This window comes from Trichechus manatus, unplaced genomic scaffold (assembly GCF_000243295.1).
Source record: "Trichechus manatus latirostris isolate Lorelei unplaced genomic scaffold, TriManLat1.0 scaffold00200, whole genome shotgun sequence".
In the NCBI taxonomy this organism is placed as follows: Eukaryota; Metazoa; Chordata; class Mammalia; order Sirenia; family Trichechidae; genus Trichechus; species Trichechus manatus.
In genome coordinates, this window is record NW_004444136.1 from 1,202,686 (window position 1) to 1,228,721 (window position 26,036).

The 26,036-nt window shown below is 45.6% G+C and overlaps 1 protein-coding gene across 1 annotated transcript in view; it reads right to left on the reverse strand.

Moving 5' to 3' along the window:
- Nucleotides 1-10,080: 10,080 nt before the first annotated feature.
- Nucleotides 10,081-26,036, reverse strand: part of CHAT (choline O-acetyltransferase) — a 64,543-nt gene continuing 48,587 nt past the window's right edge. Inside the window, exons 10-14 of the mRNA XM_004387967.1 lie at nucleotides 25,665-25,787; nucleotides 19,974-20,115; nucleotides 19,761-19,823; nucleotides 13,155-13,292; nucleotides 10,081-10,338 (exon numbers count right to left, since the gene is read on the reverse strand). Coding sequence (XP_004388024.1) covers nucleotides 10,081-10,338; nucleotides 13,155-13,292; nucleotides 19,761-19,823; nucleotides 19,974-20,115; nucleotides 25,665-25,787 — 724 coding nt within the window. The remainder of the gene's footprint in view (nucleotides 10,339-13,154; nucleotides 13,293-19,760; nucleotides 19,824-19,973; nucleotides 20,116-25,664; nucleotides 25,788-26,036) is intronic.

The following is a 26,036-nucleotide window of genomic DNA, read 5'->3' on the forward strand; positions in this document are numbered from 1 at the left end:
TATTTAGGTCTTTGATCCATTTTGAGTTAGTTTTGTGTATGGTGTGAGACATGGGTCCTGTTTCATTTTTTTTACAGATGGACATCCAGTTTTGCCAGCACCATTTGTTAAAGAGACTGTATTTTCCCCATTTAATATACTTCAGTCCTTTGTCAAAGATCAGCTGACCATAAGTGGATGGATTTCTGCCTGTTCCATTGGTCCATGTGTTTGTTGTACCAGTGCCAGGCTGATTTGACCACCATGGCTGTATAGTAGGTTCTGAAATCAGGTAGTGTGGGGCATCCTACTTTGTTCTTCTTTTTTCAATTATGCCTTACTTATCTGGGGCGTCTTTCCTTTCCATTTAAAGTATTTGCTGTTGTTGTGTGCTGTTGAGTAGATTCCAACTCATAGCGACCCTATAGGAGCTAGTAGAACTGCCCCATAGGGTTTCCAAGGAGCTGCTGGTGGATTCGAACTATTGGCCTTTTGGTTAGTAGCCTGAGCTCTTAAACACTTTACCACTGGGGCTCCATATAAAGTTAGTAATTAGTTTTTCTGTCTTATTAAAGAATGCTGTTGGTATTTGGATTGGGATTGCGTTATATCTGTAGAAGGCTTTGGGTAGAATTGGCATTTTCACAATGTTGAGTCTTCCTGTCCATGAACGTTGTATGTTTTTCCACTTATGTAGGTCTGTTTTGGTTTCCTGCAGTAGTGTTTTGTAGTTTTCTTTGTATAGGTCTTTTATGTCCCTGGTCAGCTTTACTCCTAAGTATTTTATTTTTCCAGGGGTGATTTTAAATGGTGTTGTTTTCTTGATTTCCTTTTTGAAGTTCTGTTTGTTGGTGTATAAGATTCCAACTGATTTTTGTATGTTGATCTTGTATCTTGCTACTCTGCTAAATCTTTCTATTAGTTCCAGTAATTTTCTTATGGAATCTTTTGGGTTCTCTATGTATAGATTCATACATCTGCGAATAGGGATAGTTTTACTTCTTTCTTACCAATTTGGATACCCTTTATTTCTTTTTCTTGCTTATTGCTCTGATTAGGACTTCCAGCACACTGTTAAATAGGAGTGGTGATAAAGGGCATCCTTGTCTTGTTCCCGTTCTCAGGGAGAGTGCTTTCAGCCTCTCTCTGTTGAGAATAATGTTATCTGTATAAAACCAAACCAAACCCATTGCTGTCGAGTTGATTCCAACTCATAGCAACCCTGGGATTTCCCTTCTATTCCTATTTTATTGAGAGTTTTTATCAGGGATGGGTGTTGGACTTTATCAAATGCCTTTTCTATGTTGATTGAGATGATCATGTGATTCTTTCATTTTATTTGTGTGGTAGATTACATTTATTGTTTTTCTAATGTTGAATCATCTTTGCATACCTGGTTTGAATCCCACTTGGTCTCTGTCATGGATTGAATTATGTCCTCCCAAAAATGTCTGTATCAACTTGGCTAGGTCATGATTCCCAGTATTGTATGATTGTCTACCATTTTATCATCTGATGTGATTTCCCTATGTGTTGTAAACTCTATATCTATGATGTAATAAGATGGATTAGTGGCAGTTATGTTGATGACATCTACGAGATTAGATAGTGTCTTAAGCCAGTCTCTGCCAGAACAACGAACAAGTCTGTTGTGGAAGAAATGCAGCCAGAGTGCTCCTTGGAAGTGAGGATGGCAAGACTTTGTCTCATGTACTTTGGACATGTTATCAGGAGGGACCAGTCCCTGGAGAAGGACATCATGTTTGGTAAAGTAGAGGGTCAGCAAAAAAGAGGAAGACCCTTGATGAGATGGACTGACACAGTGGCTGCAACAGTGTGCTCAAGCATAACAATGATTATGAGGATGGTGCAGGACATGGCAGTGTTTCATTCTGTTGTACATAAGATTGTTATGAGTTGGTATTGACTTGATGACACCTGACAACAACAACTGTTTTAAAACAGATACTTTTATATTGTTTTTATTGTTTGTTTCTGGTGTATAAAATGAAATTGGCTTTTATATATTGATCTTATATAAGGTACTTTGGCCTTCTAAATTATTTTAAAAGTTATTTATTAATTTATTTGTAGATTCTTTTGGGTTTTCTATCACAGTGTCTGCAAAATAGGACTAATATTTTTTTTTAAAGGATTTCTTTTCTTTTTCTTATCTTATTGCACTGACTAGAATCTCTAGTGCAATGGTTACTAGAAGTGGTAATAGTGTACATCTTCCCTTTATCCTGATTTTAGAGAGAAGGGAATACTTAAGCATTTCCTCATTTAGGATGATGTTTATTGTAGGGTTTTTTTTTTTTTTTTTTTTTGATAGATCTCCTTTATCAGGTAAGAAAGTTTTTTTCTAGTTCTATTTTACTAAGAGCTATTTTTTAAAAATTATGAATAACTGCTTAATTTTATTGAATGCATTTAAATGATCTATTAGAACGATCCTATTATGTTTATCTTTAAGCTGTTAATGAGTGAATGACATTTAGATACTTTCTAACATTAAACTATCTCATGGTCTTGAATAAACTCAACTTGGTCTTGGGTGTATTATCTTTTCTACACACTGTTGGAATTTATTTGCTAATATTGTTTAGGATTTCTGCATATATATTAAAAGAAGAAAAAAGTTACCATCAAGTCAATTTTGACTCATAACGACCCTATAGAGCAGAGTAGACGTTTCCAAGGGTTTCCAAGGAGTGGCTGGTGGATTCAAACTGCCAACCTTTTGGTTAGCAGCTGAGCTCGTAACCACTGCGCCAGAATGGCTCCTTGAATATATTTACATGATTGAAATGGGCTTGCAGTTTTTCTTCCTTATGCTGTCCTAGTCTGGTTTGGGTATTAAAGTTATACTAGTCTTTGGGAATAAATACAGGAGGATAGAAAACAGGGACTACCCCTTATGTATTTTGTATACAATTGAAATGATCACTTCTTTGAAAGCCTGGTGTAACTTGTACATAAAATTTTCTGTACCCTCTCCCCCCTCCTTTTAAATACTTTTTCCGTTTCTTTAAAAAACTGCACCAGTTTTTGGTAAATTATACTTTTCTAAGAATTTTTCTATTTTACCTAAGTTTTAAAATTCACTTTCACACATTGGTTAACGTATTCTCTTGCTATCCTTTTAATATACACTTTATGTAGTTATGCAATTTTTTATTCAAAATGGTATTTATTTCTGCCTTCTTTTTTCTTGACTGGTTTTACTGGAGGCTTGTCTGTTTCGTTAGTCTTTTCAAAGTACCGAATCTTTTTTTTTTTCCTTCTCTCTTTTGCTGATAGCTGCTTTTATCTTTATTGTCTTCTTTTTTCTACTTTCCTTGAGTTCAGTGTGTGGTTCTGTTTCTTATTTTTTAACTTACACTTAGCTCATCAATTTTGAGTCTTTCTGATGTAAGCATTTAAGGCTATAAATTTCCAGCAAAGCATCATTTTTGCTGTATCTTAGAGGTTGTAATACAGGGCATCTCTATTATCATTCTGCTATAATTATTTTAAAATTTCCATTATGATTTCTTCTTTGACCTGTAAGTTTTAGAAGTATAAGTTTATTTAATTCTGGAATATTCCTATGTCTTTGAATAGTGCCTTTCCTCCATCCTTTCTAATCTCTCCTTCCAGAAGTCCTAAATATATGTCAGACTCTTTATTCTATCCCCTGCATTTTTCTTTCTTTAGTAATTTTAAACGTGTCTATTTTATTGCTTCTCTCCGGTTCATCTATTATTTGCAGCCTTTTCCTTCTGTGTGAGTTGTTTGTTGTGTGGTTTGTATTTTTCACTCTGAGTTCCTTTTTAAACCCCTGTGGGGTTTGTGTTTTCAGGGTTGGTTCATTCTTTTGTTTGTGGAACTCCAAGCGTCCCAGCATCATTTATTAAAGAGATTATTCTTTCCCCATTGTATAGACCTAGCACCCTTGTTGAAAATCAGTTGACTAAAGATGTACTGTTTTTTTTTCTGGACTCAGTTCATTCCATTGGTCTATATGTTTATCATTATACCAGTACCAGACTGTTTTGATTATTGTAACTTTGTAATATGTTTTGAGATCAGGAAGTGTGATTACTCTTCTTTTCTAAGATCACTTTGGCTATTTAGGGCCCTCTGCTATATCCAGGAGCCCTGGTGGTACAACAGTTAAGCACTCGGCTGCTAACCGAAAGGCTAGCAGTTTGAACCTACCCAGTGGCTCTGTGAGAGAAAGACCTGATGATCTGCTTCCATAAAGATTAGAGCCTAGAAAACCCTATGGGGAAGTTCTACTCTGTTATATGGGGTCGCTATGAGTTGAAAATGGACTCAATGGCACCTAACAACAAGACGTGTCCAGAGTTGGGGGAAGTGGTTTTGTATTTGATTCTGCTGAGAACTTTTGGGTCTTACTGACCTAAGCCAATTTTTCTTTTTTTTTTAATTATTGGCTTGGAGTTCCTGCATTATGCATAAACCCCTTGCCGTCAAGTCAATTCTGACTCGTAGTAATCCTATGGTTGTGTAAATTCAGACTCCACATCCACATATGGCACAAGCTTAGGGTTTTAATCCTCATGGATATCTTTCCCACCCCCCCATCTACAGCCCTGAGTGATGGCTGATGGGAAGGGTTTTTCTAGTCCTTTTTATAGGGTTGGGACCCTTGTATGAGGTTCTGGTTTTGTGCAGGGAGTTTGGCTGCAGCTCCCGACCTTGCATGGGCTAAGCTTATGTCTTCTCACCTTGCAGGGGTGGTGAACCCAGCTGTCAGACACCAGGGTCTGGGTCTGCTCTGATACACCTTTAGCTCCTGCTGACTGCTCTGTCTTGGACAACCTTATTTTTTTCCCTGGAATGTGAGAATTACTTTCTTTTGAACTTGACTGTATGTTTAAAGGAATTTCCCTTCATGTCTATGTTTGATAGGTGGAGGGGGCCCTTCTGCATCAGCTCAGCCTGCTGCTCCTTAACATAAGAAATAGAGAAGAGGCCAAGGATGGAACCCTGGAATCTATTCACATATAAGGAATAAAAATAAGAAGAGACACTCTTGAAAGAGATGGAAGAAGCAGATGGTGGAAGAACAAGGAGAGAACTGCGAGCACAGAGCTTTTAGAAAGATCCTCTAATGTGATGTGAGGTTAGATTTTCCCAGGAACAGCATATTGTTCATCCTGCAGGCTCAAGAGATTTCTTTGGAAGGAAAACGCAGAGAAAGACAAAAGCAGGGAGGTAGGCTGAATTTATAGAGACCCAAAAGCACTGAGCTATCTCTTTAAGGAGAACTGCTTAAGTGTAATTTGGAAACATCTGGCTGCTCTTGTTAACTGCTTGCTAATGTAAAGAGTGGGCTCAAGCATAACCACGATTGTGAGGATGATGCAGGACCGGGCAGTGTTTCCTTCTGCTGTACATAGGGTCGCTATGAGTTGGAACCAACTCGACGGCACCTAACAACAACAACAATGTAGAGTATTCCCTGCATTTTTACCTGAATGTACCAACATCCAAGGAGTACCTAGGTGGTGCAAACGATTAACATGCTTGGCTGCTAACCGAAAGGTTGGAGGTTCAAGTACACTCAGAGACACCTTGAAAGAAAGGTCTAGTGATCTACTTCCAAAAAATCAGCCATTGAAAACCTTATAGAGAACAGTTGTACTCTGACACACACGGGTCAAAGTCAACTCGAAGGCAACTGGTAACCAACATCTACCTTACAAGGAACTTCAGAGACGAGGAGGAGTGGCCTTATTTTGTATACTGGGGGTTGACGTACCTGTCTGTACTCTCCTCGTTCTGTTGGCTGTCTCTCCATAACTGGTTATTTTGGAACACGTGATAAATGAGAACAAACCCAACTAGTTTTGCTTCTGTTCCTCCCTTTCCCGCTCCCCCGCCCCCTGGACAACTCAAGGTTCCTTTTAGGCTCTGACTGGAGAGCACTTGGGGCTTACAACTGGAGTCATCTCAGTTCTGGCTCACAGACTGTCGCAGCTCTGGAGGGTGTGTGTGCAAGGAAGGAAGCTGTGTGCACACCTGTCTGTGAGCCTGGACGGAGAGTGCTCGGGTTTCGCATCACTTCCTATGTTTTCCGCAATGGTCATCTCACCACATCCCTGCAAGGGGGTGGTGTGGGTATCAATACTCCATTTTACAGATGGGGAAACTGAGACTTAGAGACCTGAAGTGACTTACCCAAAGTCCATAGCAAGTTGGAGGGAGAGTTGGGTGTATAGTCCAGGTATCCAGCCTCCTAGCCTGGTGTCTGCCCCCCGCCCCCCGCTGCCTATGTGTACTTTGCAGACTTAGGTGGAGGCGCCCATTCCAACACGCAGGTTTCTGCCAGCCTGATCACAAACATCCTATGAAGCCTCCTTGCCCACCTCTACCCGCCCCATGGCTTCATGCCATGTGGTAGGAGAGATAGTACGTTCTCCTCTCCTTTGTGTCTCCCTGCCCCTGTATCTCTAAGACACCCACTACTGCTGCTGGCAGACACCACACAAAGGCAAATGAATAGATGACCCAGCTCCAGACCAAACAATAAAATATTTCATAGCATTTTGGGCGAGAAACAATGGCCAACGTCATCTTTCTTGGCATTACTTTTTATTGAGTACAGGCTTACCATTACAGTGTTTAAATAATTTGAATATAATGCTTTCAATATATAGTTCTTTAATCATACATATATTTCTTTGCAGCACAAAACTATAACTTAAACTTGGAAGGCTATAAATACACAAGTACATATTGCCATAAATCTAGAACTATTTTATAAAAATAGAACTAAAATAACAACTTTACATATTTTGGCAACTTAGCAGTATTGTAACGTGGCCACATACATTTTCATTATGCATCACGGCTCTGAAATGACCTTTGCCACATTTCATTTTTCTCTTTGGGGACACCTGGAGTAGCCGCCTTTCCTGGCGTCCCCGCAGAGATGCCCAGGGCTATGGCTCAGTGTTGACTTTGCATAAAGACTCACCAGCCTGCTCATGGAGGGGGAAGACCAGCTTCCAGCCCCTTCCTCAGAGACAGGAGGTGTCCCCTCCTGCCCAGCGCCTGCCAGCCACACTTCTGGAAGCCCTCTCAGTGCTTCCTTTGCTATTTGAATATACAGAGTGAGTTACCTTTTCCTGTGCTTGGAGAGTAGCAGATAGGAATTTGGTTCTGTAGACCAGAGTGAATCATTTAAAGAAAAATTACCCAAACAGTGCTGCAAGGGGAGTCAGCCTCCTAACGGCACGCACCTCTGTCTGCTCACCTGTGCAAGGTCCTTCATGTACGCTTCCCTGACCCTCACCACCTTGCAAGGTAAGGGCTGTTCTTGTCTCCCTTTGTCAATGAAGAGAATTGAGTCTTTGGGTATTTCAGCAGGACTTCCTGACCCCAGAGACTGAGCTCTCTGCCTGCCCAGCAATCCAGTGAACCAGACAACTAGGGCCTCCATCTGGTTATTCAGTAAGGACAGATAAGTGGCTTTGTCTCAACTTCCAGCAGGTGGGCAGCGACTCCTGGATACCCCCTGCAACTTCCCAAAGGCAGAGGGGGAGGTGGATGCCTGAGGGAGGGAGCATGAACCTAGATTATCTAATAGAAATCCTATTTCCAAACTCTTTTTAAGCCTGAAATCAAAACCAGGGCTTAAGGAATTCATTGGTTTGAGCGGGTTGAGTTTTTAAAAAGCTGAGCAAAGATCAAAATGCCTCCCCACCTGCTTCAGTCCAGGTCAAAGTGCAGAGTGCTTTCACAGCCGCTGAAGGAGGAGACGCCTACAGGTTCACGGGCCAGGGGAGTGCTCAGAATGGCACAGAGCATGGCAGGATGGGGGGCCAGGACCCCACGCAGCGGCCTACTGGAACTCGCAGTGGTGGCGAGGGCTGGCTCTGCTTCTCCTCTGGGCAGATGCAGGCTGCCCTTTGCTTTGTGCAATTTTAATTTGCTGGTTGCTTCGCCACTTCCTTTCTCTTGCCCTTTCAGGCTTTCCATGAAAATATGCCCCAAGAGGAAGTATCCTCTGCAATCACAGCCCCTCAGGACAATCCCATCTCTGACTCTCTCCGAACCACCCGCTCTACCAGGCTGCCCGTTAGTGCAGACGCTGGGGGTGCCCTGTTAGTGCAGACGCTGGGGGTGCCCTCTTAGTGCAGATGCTGGGGGTGCCCATTAGTGCAGACGCTGGGGGTGCCCGTTAGTGCAGACACTCGGGGTGCCCTGTTAGTGCAGACTCTGGGGGTGCCCGATTAGTGCAGACTTGCAGGGTGCCCTGTTAGTGCAGACACTCGGGGTGCCCTGTTAGTGCAGACGCTGGGGGTGCCCCGTTAGTGCAGACGCTGGGGGTGCCCTGTTAGTGCAGACACTCGGGGTACCCCGTTAGTGCAGACACTCGGGGTGCCCCTTTGCGCAGACACTTGGGGTGCCCTGTTAGTGCAGACGCTGGGGGTGCCCCGTTAGTGCAGACACTCGGGGTGCCCCTTTGCACAGACACTTGGGGTGCCCTGTTGTGCAGACACTCGGGGTGCCCCTTTGTGCAGACACTCGGGGTGCCCTGTTAGTGCAGACACTCGGGGTGCCCCTTTGTGCAGACATTCGGGGTGCCCCTTTGTGCAGACACTCAGGGTGCCCTGTTAGTGCAGACGCTGGGGGTGCCCCGTTAGTGCAGACACTCGGGGTGCCCTGTTGTGCAGACACTCGGGGTGCCCGTTAGTGCAGACACTCGGGGTGCCCCGTTAGTGCTGGCTCTGGGCCTGGCCATCCCCTCCTCCCAGCCACTCTCAAGCCAGCTGCTGCTCAGGCCCCCGGCTGGCCGGCCGGCAAGGAGCCCTGCTCTGTGCCCCTATACCCCACTTGTAGTCTGAACCCCTGAACACCCTCCAAGTAAAGATGTTTGGGCCACTGAGGTCATTTTCTGAAATTAACGTCAGAGTTGTTTTCTTAAAAACAAACCAAAACAGAAGAAAGCAAGCCCAAAGCAACTGTCTTCGTCCTCCACTGAAACTAACAGACCACCTCGGGGGCATGTTTCGTGGGAAGAGGAGCGGAAAACAACCAGAAAAAGCACAGTGGTGGGACCCTCAGGAAGTGCTGACCCCTACATCCTTACAAGGTGCCCCCTGCTGGGGCTGTTGGCTCCTTTCCCTCCGTCCTTGGCTGTCCCTGAGGCCCCCCGAGGAGCAGAAAGCTGGCAATGACTCTGGGGCAGCAGCAGACTTATGTTTTTTCTTTCTTTTGAACTTGACTGTATGTTTAAAGGAATTTCCCTTCACGTTCCTTTCAGAACAGCCCGGCCAGGTTTTCTGAACTCAGCTGAAGGCTACCTTTGGAGAGGAAAAGAGAAATGCATTCATGGGCCCAGGTCATTATTTTTTCAATTAATTTGGACTTTAAGGGTGTGTGTGTATAGGGAGTGTGTACACTGTAAAAACCTACACCAAACCAAACCCGCTGCCCTCGGGTAGATTCCGACTCATAGTGACCCTATAGGACAGGGTAGAACTGCCCCACAGGGTTTCCAAGGCTGTAATTTTATGGAAGCTGACTGCCACATCTTTCTCCCAAGCAGCGGCTGGTGGGTTAGAACCACCAGCCTTTCAGTCAGCAGCCTAGCACTTAACCACTGCACCAGCAGAGGCCATCCTTAATGCCAAGATCAGACTGCTTGAAATTTGCAAACAAAGCCCCCTACCTGCTCTTTCTCTGTGATTCATTTAGTACATTGCATGTAATAGGGTGACTCATTCTTTTTTTGTGCAAAAACATCACTTGGACATGCTGGGTCCTACCAGGTAGGGAACAGGAGTGCTAGGCTTCCAGAAGGGCAAGGACAAGCCCTACCCTCTGCCCCCCAGGCCAACCTGAGCCAAGCTGGGCTCACTTCCCGTGCCCAGGCCAGAGGGAGCCTCGACAAGAAATGATGATGTCCACGCACAAGTTTTCTCCTAAAACTCCAGCTTTTGTGATGCCTCCATGTAGTCTGTGAGTTGGGCCTGAGGATTGGGGGGCTGCAGAAAGCCAGGGTGAAGGGTGGGAGCAGGGGTTGGAAGGGTCTGGCAGCTGCATGTGGAGCGTGGGGGAAGTGAAACCTAGCAGAAGGAGTCAAGGGCTAGGCCTGGCGGCCTTATCCTTGGCTGCCAGTGGCTTGTCGGTGGCAGGAGGCAGCAGGAGGAAGAGTGCTTGCATTTCAAGCAGGCTTTCCTCCACTGCTTTTGCAAGCTTGCTGGAAGAGGTCTCTTTGCAGCTGTGGAAGCTGGAGATGCAGAAGAGGATGTTCTCAGGCTGTGGGTTGTAGCAGGCACCATACCCGTTGGGGACCACAGGACCATAGCAGCAGAACATCTCCATGGTTGTGGGCACCTGCAGGGGAAGACAGGTCAGGGGTGCTTGTTCTGAAATACAGCCCGAGAGCCTGATAGAATTGGGGTGCTGGAGCAAAGTGAGATACTCGGACAGTGTGGGCACGGGAACAATGTGGGTGCTCAGACAATGCGGGAGCCTCAACCTCATATTTTGTTCCTCTGATGACTCTTTCCCACTGTGTGTCTGACTGAGTTAACCAGGTCCACCAACTACCTGAGCACAGCCATGCTCAGAAAAAGAAGCCCGTCTAACTTACCTTTTAGAGATTCACCCGCATGAGATCAGAGGAAGAAGAGCAACAAGCCACTCCCCGCAGTGAACAGCTTTCCTTGCGGAATCAGCCGCTCCAGGAGTGAGCTGGCGCAGGGTCTGGGTTGAGTGTCTCCTTCATTTGTGGGCCATTTGATGCACCGAGCAATCAGGTAATTTACTAAATGGCCCTCTGATGGCACCTGACAGTTGAATGACTTCCCAGAGGGAATCATTTAAGAATTGGAGGAAATCTGGCCCGTCTTCTCTGACACTCTTCCCCAGATCCTTAATTACTGTCAGGACTGCCTGGCTAGTCTGCTTTCCCCCACAGCCTGGCCATGCACAATTACCCAGCATTGGGGATTTGGAAGACTGCCCTTAACTGGAGTTTTAGTTATGCACCTAATATACTTTGAATTTACAGTTCTGAGATTTTGTAATCTGGGATCACAAAACAAGGAAATGTGTTTCTGAAGGTATTCAAGTTCTAGGTGCTATTTTTCTTTCCAGTTGAAAAATACCACCACAACCCAAATTAAATTTATGAGCTGTTCCTAGGAGGAAAATAGCATCCATGGGCAGGTGCAGGGTGGCGTTTGTTTTAAACACACACAGGTTTGTGGTGTTGTGTGCTTGGGCCTTCGGAAGTGACACTGACCATTTTAATGGGACAGAACAAGCCATTAGTCTTGCTAATAGAGTCGCCGCCTTGTCAGATAAATTTGCCGTGCAGCAGCCGCCGGCCACAGAGCCTTTGGAAGCACCTTTTGCCCGTGGATGGTTTCCTAAAGAACTGACGTTGTACCCTGCCCTCCCTCATTCATGTCTGCAAACTCACTGCCGCCATGGCAAAAGTGAATGCCTGAGTGGGCCTTTATCTGCCGGCACAACTTTATCAGCCCCTTGGCCAACGTCCAGCCTTTTCTGGATGAGGTGGAGCTTTAGCAAATACAGTGGGGGTAGTTCCTCTCCTAGGAGTCCCTGGTTGGCGCAAACGATTAAGTACTTGACTACTAACAAAAGTTTGCCGGTTCAAACCCACTCAGAGGTGCCTGAGAAGAAAGCCCTGGCGATCTGCTTCTGAAAGATCACAGCCACTGAAAACCCTATGGGGCACAGTTCTACTCTGAAACACATGGGGTCGCCGTGAGTCGGAATCCACTCGACAGCGGCTGGTTTACTTCGTCTCGTAAACTGTTGCCTCTCTAGTGGAGTTCTTTCTGTCACTGGGACAGTGGTCCTCCAACAGAACGAGCCACAGCCCTGGTTAGGAAACACCAGGCTGAGAGGCTCATCTTCCCAGGCTGTTGGCTGCACGCCCTTTGTAATAACGCTCGAGGCTGGCTTGGAGGGCCTCGTCCAGCCAGGCACGGTGCTCGGCTTTCTACTCACTTTGTTGCATCTGGCTGAGCCAGAACTTCACTTCCAGCCAGGGGGCTTCAGAGCTTGTGGTCACCATGATGTAATGCTACCTCTTAGGCCATGGTTTGAAAGGTATACAGCATAATGGTTAAGGCATCAGGCTGGGTGGGCTCCCAGGCTGTCTCCACCTCTGCTGGGGTAGAGCTAGGATTCTCCTGTTTAGAAGGTGGGGACACCAGTGTGCTGAGAGTTTCAGTCATGTTGTTGAAGGTCACATGGCTCCTAAGAAGCCATGTGTTAGGGGCTGAATTGTGTCCTCTCAAAAGATATGTTCAAGTCCTAATCCCTGGTACCTATGAATGTGACCTTATCTGGAAGTTATAGACGAAACTGTGTCCCTGCAAACTCTGTGTTGGAACCCTAACCCCTATAGCAAACTCTGTGTTGTAATCCTAACCCCTATACTTGTGGATATAATCCTATTTGGAAATAGGGCTTTCTTGGTAGGGTGTGTCCTAAACGCAACCACTCCTGAGTTACAAAAGAGCAGATGAGACACAGAGGGTAAGCACAAATGGGAAAGACAGATACCACATGGAGACCACCAAAGAGCTGAGGAATGCCAGGAGACAAGGGTCTTTCCCAAGAGCCAACAGAGAGCCTTCCCCTAGAGCCGGGGCCCTGAATTCGGACTTCTAGCCTCCTGAACTGTGAGAAAATAAACGTCTGTTCTTTAAAGCCACCCCCTGGTGGGATTTGTTACAGCAGCGCTGGGAGACTAAGACAGGATCTTTGCAAATGGCGTTAGTTACGTCAACATTAGGCCATACTGGAGCAGGGTGCGCTCTAAGCCAATACGACTGGTGTCCTTCTTAAGAAGAGAAGAGAAGACACAGACGATGGCGGCAGAGATTGGAGTGATGTTGCCACAAGCCAAAGAATGCGTGGTGCTGCCAGAAGCTGGGTGAAACAAGAAATGACCCTCGCCTAGTGCCTTCAGAGAGCATGGCCTTGCTCACACCCTGAATTCGGACATCCGGCCTCCAGATGTCAATACATCTCTGTTCTTTAAGTGCCCAGGTTGTGGTGCTCTGTTCCGGCAGCCCTGAGATGCCCATGTGGGCAGCAAGCCCCTCACAAAGTTAACTCATGATGCCAAGTGCACAGGCCTCTCAGCGCTGGCTGCGCTAGGACTGTACCTGGCTGGTGGAGAGGACAAAATGGTTACTCATCAAGTACGTTTCCTCCGTGAACATCTCGGGCAGCTCCTTGCACACTTCCCGGGCCAGCTCCCGCAGGGCCAGCAGGTGGTTGTCGATGGCCATGCCTGTTAAGGCCTGCGAGTTGGGGACAAAGAACAGGAAAGGTGAGGAGGGATCCGCTCGCCCCCTCCTCCCCTCTCTCCAGTTCATGGGCACAGCACGATGGTGTGCGGTTACCCGGAGCTGCTGTTCACAGCTTGTGGTGTGGCCTGCGCTCCGTGGGCCCGCACATTTCTACGTGCATGGAATGAGTTCAGAGCTACTTGGGCTTTACCTTCAGGGTGTTCCAGTTGAAGGTCACTGAGACACTCCCTCCCCCATCTCCACACACACAAAGCTGGTGTTGCTGACCTGACATATGAACGACCCGATGGTGCTCTAATGGGAAGAGTGTGGACCTGGCCACCTTAGCACTACCTCCTGGGTGGGGGGACGGTGCTCCTGAATCTTGTCTGCTATTTCATGGGCCCAGAATCAATTCAGCTAAACTGGATTCGTAATCTAAGAAAGTATTTTGAAGCAGGAACAGGACACTTTACCAGAGGCTCACTTGATGTTTTCAAGGGAAATCTAGTGGAATGATGAAAGGGTTTCCCCTTTTTTTTACAAGATATTTAAGTTCTCAAAGGATAGGATAATAGCAGAGCTGGATCCCAAATCACTGTATAGGAGGGGCTCAGGAATGGGAGTGTGGCTGGAAGTAGGGCTACGGTACATTTTTTTTTTTTTTAATTGTGCTTTAGGTGAAAGTTTACAGAGCAAATTAATTTATCATTAAACAATTAATATACAAATCATTTTGTGACATTGGGTGCCAATGCTGTAATGTGTCAACACTCTCTCCTTCTCCACCCTGGGTTCCTCATTTCCATTCATCCAGTTTTCCTGTCCCTTCCTGCCTTCTCGTCTTTGCTTTTGGGCTGGTGTGACCATTTAGTCTTATGTACATGGGTGAACTATGGAGCACCTTCCTCACATGTGTTACTGTTTGTTTTATAGGGCTGTCTGATCTTTGGCTGAAGGGTAAACTTCAGGAGTTACTTCAGTACTGAGTTAAAAGGGTGTCCAAAGACCGTACTCTTGGGGTTTCTCTAGTCTCCGTCAGACCAGTAAGTTTGGTCTTTTTTTGTGAGTTTGAATTTTGTTCTACATTTTTCTCCAGCTCTGTCCAGGACCTTCTATTGTGATCCCTGTCAGAGTGGTTGGTGGTGGTAGCTGGGCACCATCTAGTTGTTCTGGACTCAGTCTGGTGGAGGCTGTGGTAGTTGTGGTCCATTGGCCCTTTGGACTAATCTTTCCCTTGTGTCTTTGGTTTTCTTCATTCTCCTTTGCTCCAGATGGGGTAGGACCAAAAGACATATCTTAGATGGCTGCTCACAGGCTTTTAAGACCCCAGACGTTACTCATAAGAGTGTTTTATATTTCTTCCATAGCAGGCACATTGTTCTTGCTTGGGTCACATGTTTATTTAGGGTCACATTGGGGGGTGATGGAGATTTGGAGGCCACCCCTGGCTTCTAGCAATAACCTTTGAGTCAAAATTAGAGTAATGAATGATTACTCTATAAGCCCCCCCACATACACCCCATGACACCATAAGCCCCATGAGGGCTGACTTTACAAGTTAAACTCTTGTGAGCTTAACAGTTATATAAGATGACCAATTTGCTGTTAAAACTCACAAAGGGAGAAACCTCCAACCACAATTAACTTTGTTTTAGTTTTACAAGGCACGTTTTGGGTTTTGACAGCTGTTCCTTTCAGTTGAGAATGAATGCATAGAGATGAATGTGAGGCCCCAGTCACTCCAAATGCACCTAATTATATGCTGAACAAAATAAGTTATACAACCACAGTTCATTTTAGACGTGGCCCCATTAGGATAGAGGGGGAGAACTATGAGCTGATGTAAGAAGTAAAGTTCACTATTAATTTCTCTGGTTTCCTCAGTTTAATCCCTGGATTGTGAAGGTACACAGAAGCAGCTGCTCTGTGGAGCAGTCAAGCCACCCATTTTTACCAGCTCTGAACTGACTGTAACACCTGGAGTCGAGTTAACAGATTGTTTGGATTAAAGCCATGAGTAGCAATGAGTAAAATGGCTCATCATTCAGTCTCATTCATTCTGGGAATCTGAGTGCTCACTATGTGTCGGATGCTGTCAGGTTCTGGAGCTACAATAGAGAACAAAGCCATTGTAGACTCAGCCCTCATGGAGCTTATGGTGTCATTGGGGGGTAGATAGTAATCATTCATACAAATAAATATGTGATCATAAATTGAAGCAAGTGCTATGAAAGAAGAGGATGGGGGCTGGGAAAGCCCATGATAGGGGACATGGACCACACTTGCTCCATCTCTGGAATTTCCTTTTTTTGTTACCATTTGTTATAGATTGAATTATCTCCCCCCAAAATATGTGCCGGAATCCTAACTGCTATACCTGGGGATATAATTCTATTTGGAAATAGGGTTTTTTGTTATGTTAATGAGGCCATGTAATTATTTATATAGTTTAAAAAGCCAAGGAAACCAATGGCTTACATCACTTTGCCATTGCTAATTCTCATTCTATCTACAGAGGCAACCACTTTCAACCCTTTTAGCTACTTCTTTTGGTATTTACTTCCATAGCTTTAAATAACAGGATTAGACTGCCATTACTGTATTTTTTCAGTTTTACATATAATCTTCTGACGGTAGATGAAGCTTTAGCTGTTTTGTAGCCTTCTCCCCCAAACACACTTCCACTATCCCATTCTCCCAACAGAGTTACATTTTAACTCTGTTGTTTGATCAACACTCAGTGTTTACATGATTATAAGTACACAAATATTCACAACTGAGCCATGTAGTATACTATAATTAGATTTCCTTTCTTATTCAATTTTTTGTTTTCCCTAGAATTGATAATTTTTAAACTATTGTGGGTTTTTTTTTTAACTTGCTTAGCTTTCTAAGTATCTGTTACTAGTTACTTCCCAAATATTCAGCCAGAAGTGTAAAGCTTCCCTTAATACATTAAAATACATCATCAGATAATCTATCAATCTCATTCCTCTGCTTACTTCTTGCTCCTCTATGAAATGATTGCTCCCTAGGTCTGCTGAACAGCTGCTAACTTTATTTCATCCTCTGGAGTCCCTTTATCTCTTTCTTGTGCTGAATCTTCTGATTTTTTTTGGAGCCTATGACTTATTTTATGCTTTATTCTCTCAATTTAGTGGTCTATATCCTCCAGTAGCTTTATGAGAAAAAGTACTTAGTAAGTAAAAATTTTTGAGACCTTGTCTGTTGGAAAATGTCTTCATTCTACCTTCACACTTGGTGATGGTTTAGCTGGGTGTAGAACGTTTGTTGAACATAATTTTCCCCCAGAAACTGAAGACCTTTCTCCCCTGTCTTCCATCTCAGTGATGCTGTTGAGAAATTCAATTCCATTTTGATTCCTGGTTTTTGTATTTGATTTATTTTTCCTTTCAGAGAGACTTCAGGATCTCTCTCTCTTTTTAGGATCTCTTAATATTGTGAAATTTCCTTGGTATGAGTATTTTAACCTATTACTGAAGGAATTTGTAGGCTCTCTCAATGTATAAACTCATGTCCTTCAGTTCTGGGAAATTTTCTTGAATTATTTTGTTGCTCTCACCCCCTTCCCCATCAGCCTCACCATCACCACATACGCCCTGTTTTCTCTTCTCGAACACCTATTATTTGGGAGTTGGTCCACCTGAACTGAGCCTGTATTCTCTCCTATATTTCATCTCTTTATTTTGTTGGTATTTGGGGGAGATTGTCTCAGCTTTATCTTCCAATCCTTCTATTGAATTTTTTTTACTATCGTATTTTTTTCCCCAAGAGTTATTTTTATTTCCTGAAAAAGATTTAGAGGGTTTCCTGTTCTTATTTATAAGGAACCGTGGTGGTACGGTGGTTAATGTGCTCAGCTGCTAACCGGAAGGTCGGCGGTTTGAACCCACCAGGCGCTCCTCTGGAGAAAGATGTGGCAATCTGCTTCCATAAAGATTTACAGCCTTGGAAGCCCAATGGGGCAGTTCTACTGTGTCCTATAGGGATGCTATTGGTTGGAATCAATTTGACGGCAATGGGTTTTGGTTCTTATTTATGAATACAATAATTCCCTTATCTTTTAGAGGATCTCAATTATAATTAAAATTTTTTTTTCTGTTTCCTGTATTATTTTCATTTCCTTTGAGTTCTTTTTAAAATATCTGTTTATTTTTATTGGTCTCAGTCTTTCATGTTAGCAGCTTTCCTCGATGTCTGGTGATCTATGGCTATCTGTCTATATTTAATAATAAAGCGCTGAAAAGATGATTAAATTATATGCGTGTGAGAATGTGCTTGTCAACTGGTGGGCTTCACTGTGGGGTGAGCTGGTTGGGTGTTTTCATTAGAGGACCTCAACTCTCAGTACCTGTAAGTCTGTTCTCTTGGCCTGATGAGTTTCGCCACGGAGAAATCTTTTAATCTCCTGCTTGGGGGAGAGGGTGCTAATAAAGCTGGTCCCCAGTATACCTGGAGCTGGATGGCTGGGAGGCTTACTATTGAATAAGTAGACTTTCATTAATCTCTCCATTTTCTGTAAAGTATCTTCTCCTTCAGCTGTACCTGGTATCCCCAAGTCTATAGTTCCTCTTGTTCAGTCTCTCCAGAGAATAAATGTCTAGTTCACCACTGAGGATGGGTTAGGGTAGTAGCCTGGCTACATGTGGTGGTGGAAAGGATCTGAGGGCCTAATTGCTTCTTATATAGATCATCAAGCAATCTTCTTCTGTTCAGCCTTACATGTACCCCACTTTTTGTGGATGCCAATGCCTGAACCATTCTGAAGTCCTGCAGAGCAATTCATTGGGCTCTTAAGCTACCCCCATTGTTTGCTTGGATTTCCACTTTCTCTGGTCTGCTAAGTTAGTTACCATCTGTTCTACTTTCAGTTCTAGAATTTTTCTGTTACCTCCCTTCCCATTCTATTTGTCTTAGTGGATTTATGGCTTTGCTATTGTTTTAGAGGGGTTCAGGATTGAGTGAAAGTAAATGCTTATATTCAATCCACTATGTTTAATCAGAAGTTTGTCTCTTCCTCTTCAACCCCCACTGCCCCTGCCCTGTTGCTGTTAGCTGGCTTTGAGTGGCCCGACTCATGGCAACCCCCTGCACTACTTCAGTCTTTATACCAACTCTCCCTGAATATTATATAGGCTCCTAATTAGTATCTCTGCCTCTTGGAAAATCAACCCGCTACCCCAACCAATCCTTCTTCTACCTGGTCTATCAGAGTAAGCTTTGTAAGAGGGAAATCTGAAATCATGAACTTTCCTGATTCTCTTTCCCTTGCAAAGTGCACATCCTGAACCTCTTCCTTTTCCTTGAGTATGTCTTATTTTCTCAAGACTCTTTCACTTTTCACATGTGCTGTTCTTTTCTTGGGCCATCCTTCCCTTTTTATGCCTGCCCAATAAACACCTCTTCGTCTTTCAAATCTCACGTGAAGCACCAGATCCACTGTGACGCCTCCGCCAAGCAGGGTGAAGAGCTCGTCCTCTGTGCCCTTTATCACTTCCACAGGGGCTCTCTTCATAAGAGATTGCACTTACCAGCATAAAGGCTCTCCTCCCAACTAGATGATAAACCCCCTAAGGATAAGCCATGTGGATTTTCATCTTTAGTTTCTTGGCACCCAGGGACTGGCCTGCCATAAAGCAGGAGAACAAAACATACTTGTTGGGTACACGAGAGTGTGCTTTATTTTCCTCAAGCAGAACAAACACTTAACTGTTCAGATGAATGAGGGACCTAGCAACTGCTTTAGAGAAACGTCAAAATTGGCTAGTTCTAAAAGCCAGAGATGCATTGTCCTTGTTGTCAAGTAGACAGAGTGAAATGCAGTCAAGATTTTTTCACAGAATATATGATCCTTCAAAAACTATATCAGAACGATTTGCAATTAACACATCGATCGCTAGTATAAGTAGTAGCTTATTCTCTGTTGTTTGTATGCAAATGACAGCTTTGCAGGGCTAGAAAACAAATTATTTCCCTAAACTAGGGAAACATTTCCTTTCCAATTTTGATTTCACTATTAATTTTAAGCAATTTTTTTTATTCCTAGGTAGGATAAATACATACATGGAGAACCAGAAGGTACACCTCCCCTAGGTGGGGAACAAATACTGCTCTACCTGTGATTGTGCCAGGTGTGCAAGCCTCCATCCTTTGCTAGGCTCTAGCCCCATCCCCTCACGTTGGACTCCTCTTGCTGTATAAACTGTAAAGTGCTATGTATATCGGGTGCCATTATTATCGTTGCTGTTCGAAAATCACTCATTGTATGCTTGGGAGATTCGTGTGGAATAAAAGAAAAGAGTGGTATTACTACCACGAGAGGTGGGGTGGTACTGCCGTCACTGGGCAGCTGGTGGCCGAGCTCATACACGGTGTGGTGCCATGCCACCACTCCTGGAGGTCCAGGCACCACACGCTGGCATAAGCTCAAGCTTGAGGTTGTGCCATGCCACTCACCATGACTGTGTACTCGGTCTGTGCCCGGATGGCATCCTTCAAGAGCAGCAGCTTCTCTGAATCCTGTCAAACAGACCAGAGAGGGAGCACACAGGGCTTTAGAAGTCGGCTTAACAAGAAACAGAGCAAAGAAGCTGGTTGTCCAGGAGCCAAACAGGCAGGCAGCCCCCCAGCTGCTGTGCCAGCTTCTCTGAGTGACTCCTCAGGACTCACCGAGGTGGCTGCCTTGGGGTCAGTCATGGCTTTCACAAAAGCCAGGGCTTCTGGAGTGGCTGATCGGATGTTGTCCACCCGTCCCTCCTGGAACCGGCGAATGGACGCGCTCTCGTAGGTGGGTACGAGTCTCCCGTGGCACCTGCATGAGATGAAGTAGAAATGGCAAACAGTAATTTATTCCTGGGGAAACATAAATGCTGAAAGAAAGATAGCTGCAGCAAGCTTTATTTTCACAGCCCCGACTTTGGTTGGCATAGTATTTCATTTTAATGTTAATAGGATTCTAGAGGAGATTTTCCAAAGATCAATGATGGAAAGTCTCTAATATGAAGAGCTGGGTACACACTTATACATATTTGTGATTCTGCATGGATATAAAGATTTTTAAGTGTGACTGGTAGCTTTGAAAAAATCCAGATCTAATAGGAAATCTAGACTTTTCTGTGATAATCTGATGAGTGTTTGATTAATATCACAGAATGTAATAATTGTATAATTAATCATTCACACTCTTGAGGGAATTGTGCTTAATTTAAAACAATTCAAGCATAGCCTATGCCTCTAGGCAGGGAGGGGGCTTAGTGGTTCTGGAATGTGAACTGTAGCCCAGGTCCATGTCTCCAGCGTGTTATGGACTGAACTGTATCCCCACAAAATACAAGCTGAAGTACAACTGCCCACCCCCACCACCGTGAACATGACCTTGTTTGGAAATAGCGTCTTTGAAGATGTCATCATTTAAGCTGAATGAAGCTATACTGGCCTTCAGGTTGGTGGTTCAGTGGTAGAATTCTCGCCTTCCATAGGGGAGACTCAGGTTCCACCAATGCACCTCATGCACAGCCACCACTCGTCTGTCAGTGGAGGCTGGCATGTTGCTGTGATGTTGAATAGGTTTTAGCAGAGCTTACAGATTAAAGCTGGACTAGAAAGAAAGGCCTGGGGATCTACTTCTAAAAATCAACCAGTGAAAACCCTGTGGATCACAACAGTCTAATCTGTAACCAATTATGAGGACGGCACAGTACAGGGTAGCATTTCATTCTGTTGTGCGTGAGGTTGCCATGAGTGGGGGGCCACCTTGACAGCAGCTAATAAAACAGCCCCAACCTACTGGAGGAGGGGGATCCGAATCCAGCCTGAGTGATGTCCTCATGAGAGAGAAGAGAAACAGAGAAATGCACAGAGGGATGACTACCCTGAGAAGATGCACCTTCAAGCCAAGGAAGTCTGGGGCCACCGGAAGCTGGGAGAGAAAAGGAAGGATCTTCCCCTAGAGCTTTCCGAGCCTTCGTGGCCCCACTGACACCCTGATCTCAGATTTCTAGCCTCCAGAACTGTGAGACAATAAATTCCTATTGTTTTCAGCCACCCACTTAGTGGTACTTGGTTATGGCAGCTCTAGGGAACGAAGACACAGGGGCAGTCGGACTTCCAGCAGACCTGTCTCCTCACCCACTTCCTGGGACCAGAGTAGCAGTGACCTCTCCACCTTCATCCAGAGAAAGCCTCTCTCCTGTAGCCCATGGGCTGAGCCTGCCCTCCTCAGCTCGCACACTCTTTTCTCACCAGTCAATAAAGTCCCTTGGTGATGGAGGTGGGGGAGGAGAAAGACACAGAGCTCAGACAGAGGCACGTAGCAGGCCCTGCATCTTGGCCCTCTCTGCACGCTTCTCCCCACACGGTGAGCTCTGGGACACAGAGATCATGTCTGATTCAGCACTGTGCTGGCACTGTATTACTTGGGGATGAGTGAATAAATTGCGTGGACGTTTATGTCTGGTCTCCTGAAGATTCTGGCAGAGGCACATTTTCCATGTCTCATGATCCCTGATGGTCCCTGGGTGGTGCAAATAGTTAATGTGCTTGCTACTAACCAAAAGGTTGGAGGTTCAAGTCCACCCAGAGGCACCTCAGGAGAAAGGGCTGGAGATCTACTCCCAAAAAAATCAGCCACTGATGAAGGGCACGACAGTACACAATACTGGGGAAGCCAGCACAATTTGTACAAGGAAAGGTCATGGAAGCTCCATGGACGCATCCAAACTCTCTGAGGGACTGAATTGCTGGGCAGAGGGCTGTGGGGACCACGGTCTCAGGGAACATCTAGCTCAACTGGCATAACACAGTTTATAAAGACAATGTTCTACATTCTACCTTGGTGAGTAGCGTCTGGGGTCTTAAAAGCCTGTGAGCAGCCATCTAAGATTCTCCATTGGTCTCACCCCTTCGGGAGCAAGGGAGAATGAAGAGAACAAGATACAAGCAAAAGATTAGTCCAAAGGACTAATGGACCACAGCTACCACAGCCTCCACCAGACTGAGTCCAGTACAGCTAGATGGTGCACCGGTTACCACCACTATGCTCTGACTGGGATCACAAAAGAGGGTCCTCGACAGAGCTGGAAAAGGATATAGATCAAAATTCTAACTCACAAAAAAAAAAAAAAAAAGACCAGATTTACTGCCTGACAGACTGGAGAAACCCTGAGAATATGGCCCCCGGACACCCTTTTAGCTCAGTGGTGAAGTCACTCCTGAAGTTCACCGTTCAGCTGGGGATTGGACAGCTTCATAAAACAAAATGGGACTAATGAGGCACAGCAGTCCAGGGACAAAGACTAGAAGGCAGGAGGAGACAGGAAAGCTGGTGATAGGGAACCCAAGGTTGAGAAAGGACAGTGTTGACATGCCGTAGGGTTGTTAACCATTGTCATAGGGCAATATGCGTACTAACTGTTTAATGAGAAACTATTTGTTCTGCAAACCTTCATCTAAAGTACAAAAAAAAAAAAAAGAATTATCTATGTGAGATCAAATGGATAACAGCAACTCAAAAGGTTTGATGGGAAGCCTAGGGGACAGTGAGTTGAAGATAATGGTGATGGAATAATTTGGAAAAGGACAGTGAGAATAGCAGCACAACTGGAAGAATGTAATTGATGTCACCGAATTGCACATGTAGAAACTTTTGAAATGGTGTAACTTTGGCTGTGTATATTTTCACCAAACAAAAAGGCCCTCCAAGGTAAAAAAGGGAGAGTGTTGACATGTTGTGGGGTTGTTAACCAATGTCATAAAACGATATGTGTACTGACTGTTTAATGAGAAACTATTTGTTCTGTAAATCTTCGTCTAAAGTACAATAAAAAAAATTAAAAAAAAAAAAAAACAGCCACTGAAAACCCTATGGAGCACAGTTCTACGCTGACACACGTGGGGCTGCCATGAGTCAAGACTGACTTGATGGCAACAGGTTTGGTTGGATTTTCATGGTACCTAGAGGCAAATACTATGCTGAGCACAAAAGTGGACACTGTCAGTGGCTGCTTTTAGGCTGCCACTTAGGTGGCTTCAAGGTCTCCGCCAAATCTAAGAATAGGTTAAAAATATTTGTGTTATAGTTTAGACTCTGAAGGATTTTATCCCTGGGAAACAGATCATATTTTGGCTATTTCAGGAGCCCAGGAGCCTCTGGCCATGCTCACTCCTGGCCATGCCCGCTCCTGGCCATATCCAGACACTGTGGCGGGGTGCTCTGGGTAAGTCCACCAACCCCTCTCAGCCGAGGGGTCCAAGAAGCTGGTCCAAGCAGCATCCCCAATCACAGCTCCAGCAGACCCCTACCTTGTGACCCATTTTAGCCACGTGCCGTCCGAGTATCCATCAGAACGGCTTGCGGCTGCAAGTCCAGGTCCCGCCATCTCACATGCCAGTGAGACGTCAGTGTCTGTACATCATGTGGGGCGACGTTTGCCTTCCCCAAGGGCTCTGCACGGAGGAGGCTCAGCGTGGGTGCATGCACATCCCTGCGAGTTACAGCCCTGTGGGCAACAAGGGGCTGCCGTGGACCACAGGTGCTGCCGCGGACATGGGGGCTGCCGCGGACATGGGGGCTGCCGCGGACACGGGGCTGCTGCTCCTTGGTGAGGCCTCCCTACCCCAGCTTTACTGCAAGGTCACTATATGCCCCCATGGATGTGCCAGTTTCCTTCTCGGGCAAACTGAAGGCTGGTACTGGTGGGGACAGCACTTTACTGCCTGTGCCAGGCAATTTTATGAGCTGTGGCTTCAGAAGCCAACTGAGCCACCCCTGCCTCGAGGAAGGTCTATTTTGCATTTGGTTTTAGTTCCGTATAGAAGGCCACCTTGTTCCCTACCTTTGCCTTCAATCTTTACCTCCCTGCTCTTCTCTCCCCTCCCCCAACACACAGCTAACAGCATGGGGATTTTTCTGACTCACAGACCTCACCTAGCCACCCTTGTACACTTCTGTAGTGTCATCGCATCTCCTTGGCTCAGCTAGTCTGTCTCTGCTGGTCTAGTCTGTACCACGCATGGTGAGGCCCTGGAGACAAAGAGGTACCCAAGATGCCCAAAATGTCATGGTTGGGGAAGACAGTCTAGAAAACAGTCAACAAATCAATTCATAAGGCCCCTCGCATTAATAAGAGCCCTGGTGGTACAGTGGTTAAGAGCTCGTCTGCCAACCAAAAGGTCAGCAGTTCAAATCCACCAGGCGCTCCTTGGAAAACCTATTGGGGCAGTTCTACTCTGTCCGATAGGATTGCTATGAGTCAGAATCGACTCAATGGCACCTAACACACAACATCACATTAATAATGATTGCATAAAAGGAAAAGAAAACACCTGTGATGTGATGGAGCTGGGTGTCGAGAGGAGATGAGGTGGCTGCTTTAGATCAGGTGGTCAGGAAGGGCCTCTGAGGAGGTGACACCTGTGCTGAGAAGGAACTGGCCAGCTGAGGAGAGGTAGGAACTGGCGAATGGGCAGAACAAACAGCGGGTGCAAGGTCTTGAGGACAGAGAGGGCTGGGAGTGGAGAGTCCCCAGGTGAGGCCAGGGAGGCTGGCAGCGGCCAGCTCATCAGGGGCTTTTCCAAAGCATGGATTTTGTTCTGAGCAGGTGCGAAGCCGTTGGAAGGTTTTAAGGTGGTAAGTGATAATCTGATTTGCCTATTTCAGAGTTTGCTCTTACTGCTTGATGAAGACAGGATTATAGGGGCAGGAGTGGAAGTGCCGAGACCAGCTAGCTGGGAGAGTGTTGCAGATGAAGCACGAGCTGCTGGTGGCTTGGGAGAGGCCCATGGCAGTGGAGGTAGAGAGGATGGATTGGAGAGATACTTTGGAGGAGGATGGACATGGGCGTGTGGGGAGTGAGAGAAACAGAAGAATCAAGATGAGTCCAAAATCTTTGACTTTCCAACTTGATGGATCTGGTTCCATTTAGTTATCATGTTTGGAAAGACTGGGAAGGAACAGGTTATAACTACGGGAGCTGGTGGAGAGAGGTAAGGCACAATCAAAATGAAGAGCAAGCTCTTTAACCCAGTTCCTTGGGCCCCCCTGATCTGGTCCCACCTACCTCAAGGTCCTCACCACCCACCTGGCCCTCCTTACCTCTGCTCTCAGCCACTTTGGGTCACCTGCCTCTAGGCCCTTGTCAGGCAGCTCTTCCGATGGGAGCATTCTTCCTCCTCCTATCTGAGGTTGGATTCTTACTTTGAAGTCTAGTTCAGGAAGCCTCTCCCTCCACGATCATCCTCCCCTCCTCTAGGCCCACAGAAGGCTGTCACTCCCACAACTGTGCTTCCAGATACTAGGATCTTGAGCACCTTGTCTGCCAGCCCACTTGGCAAAGACCTATTCTGCTGTCAGGTTTGGCTCACCTGTAGAAGGCCAGCTGGAGGGCCACCTGAATGAAGGCATCTGGGCTGCATTTCTGCTGCTTAATGAATGTTTTCCCGTAGTAGTTAAACTTATGAACAGTGAAATCAAGGTTCTTCACGATCCTGTGGGAGGAAGAGAAGATGCTTTAGTTGCATGTAGAAGAGAATGTGCACATCCCTGAGTCTGACCAGCTTTCTCTAGCACAGCTGATGTCCCAGCACCCTGAAGATGAGGACCAGTCCTTTTGCCGGAGGAACGAGCTGGCAGTCAGAGACAGGCCTTGACGTAGAACTGTGGCAGGGGCGCACCGCACCATGGGTGACTCTGAGCTGAGGGTGAGGCTCGCTGTGAAGGGTGGGCTATGCTCTGGT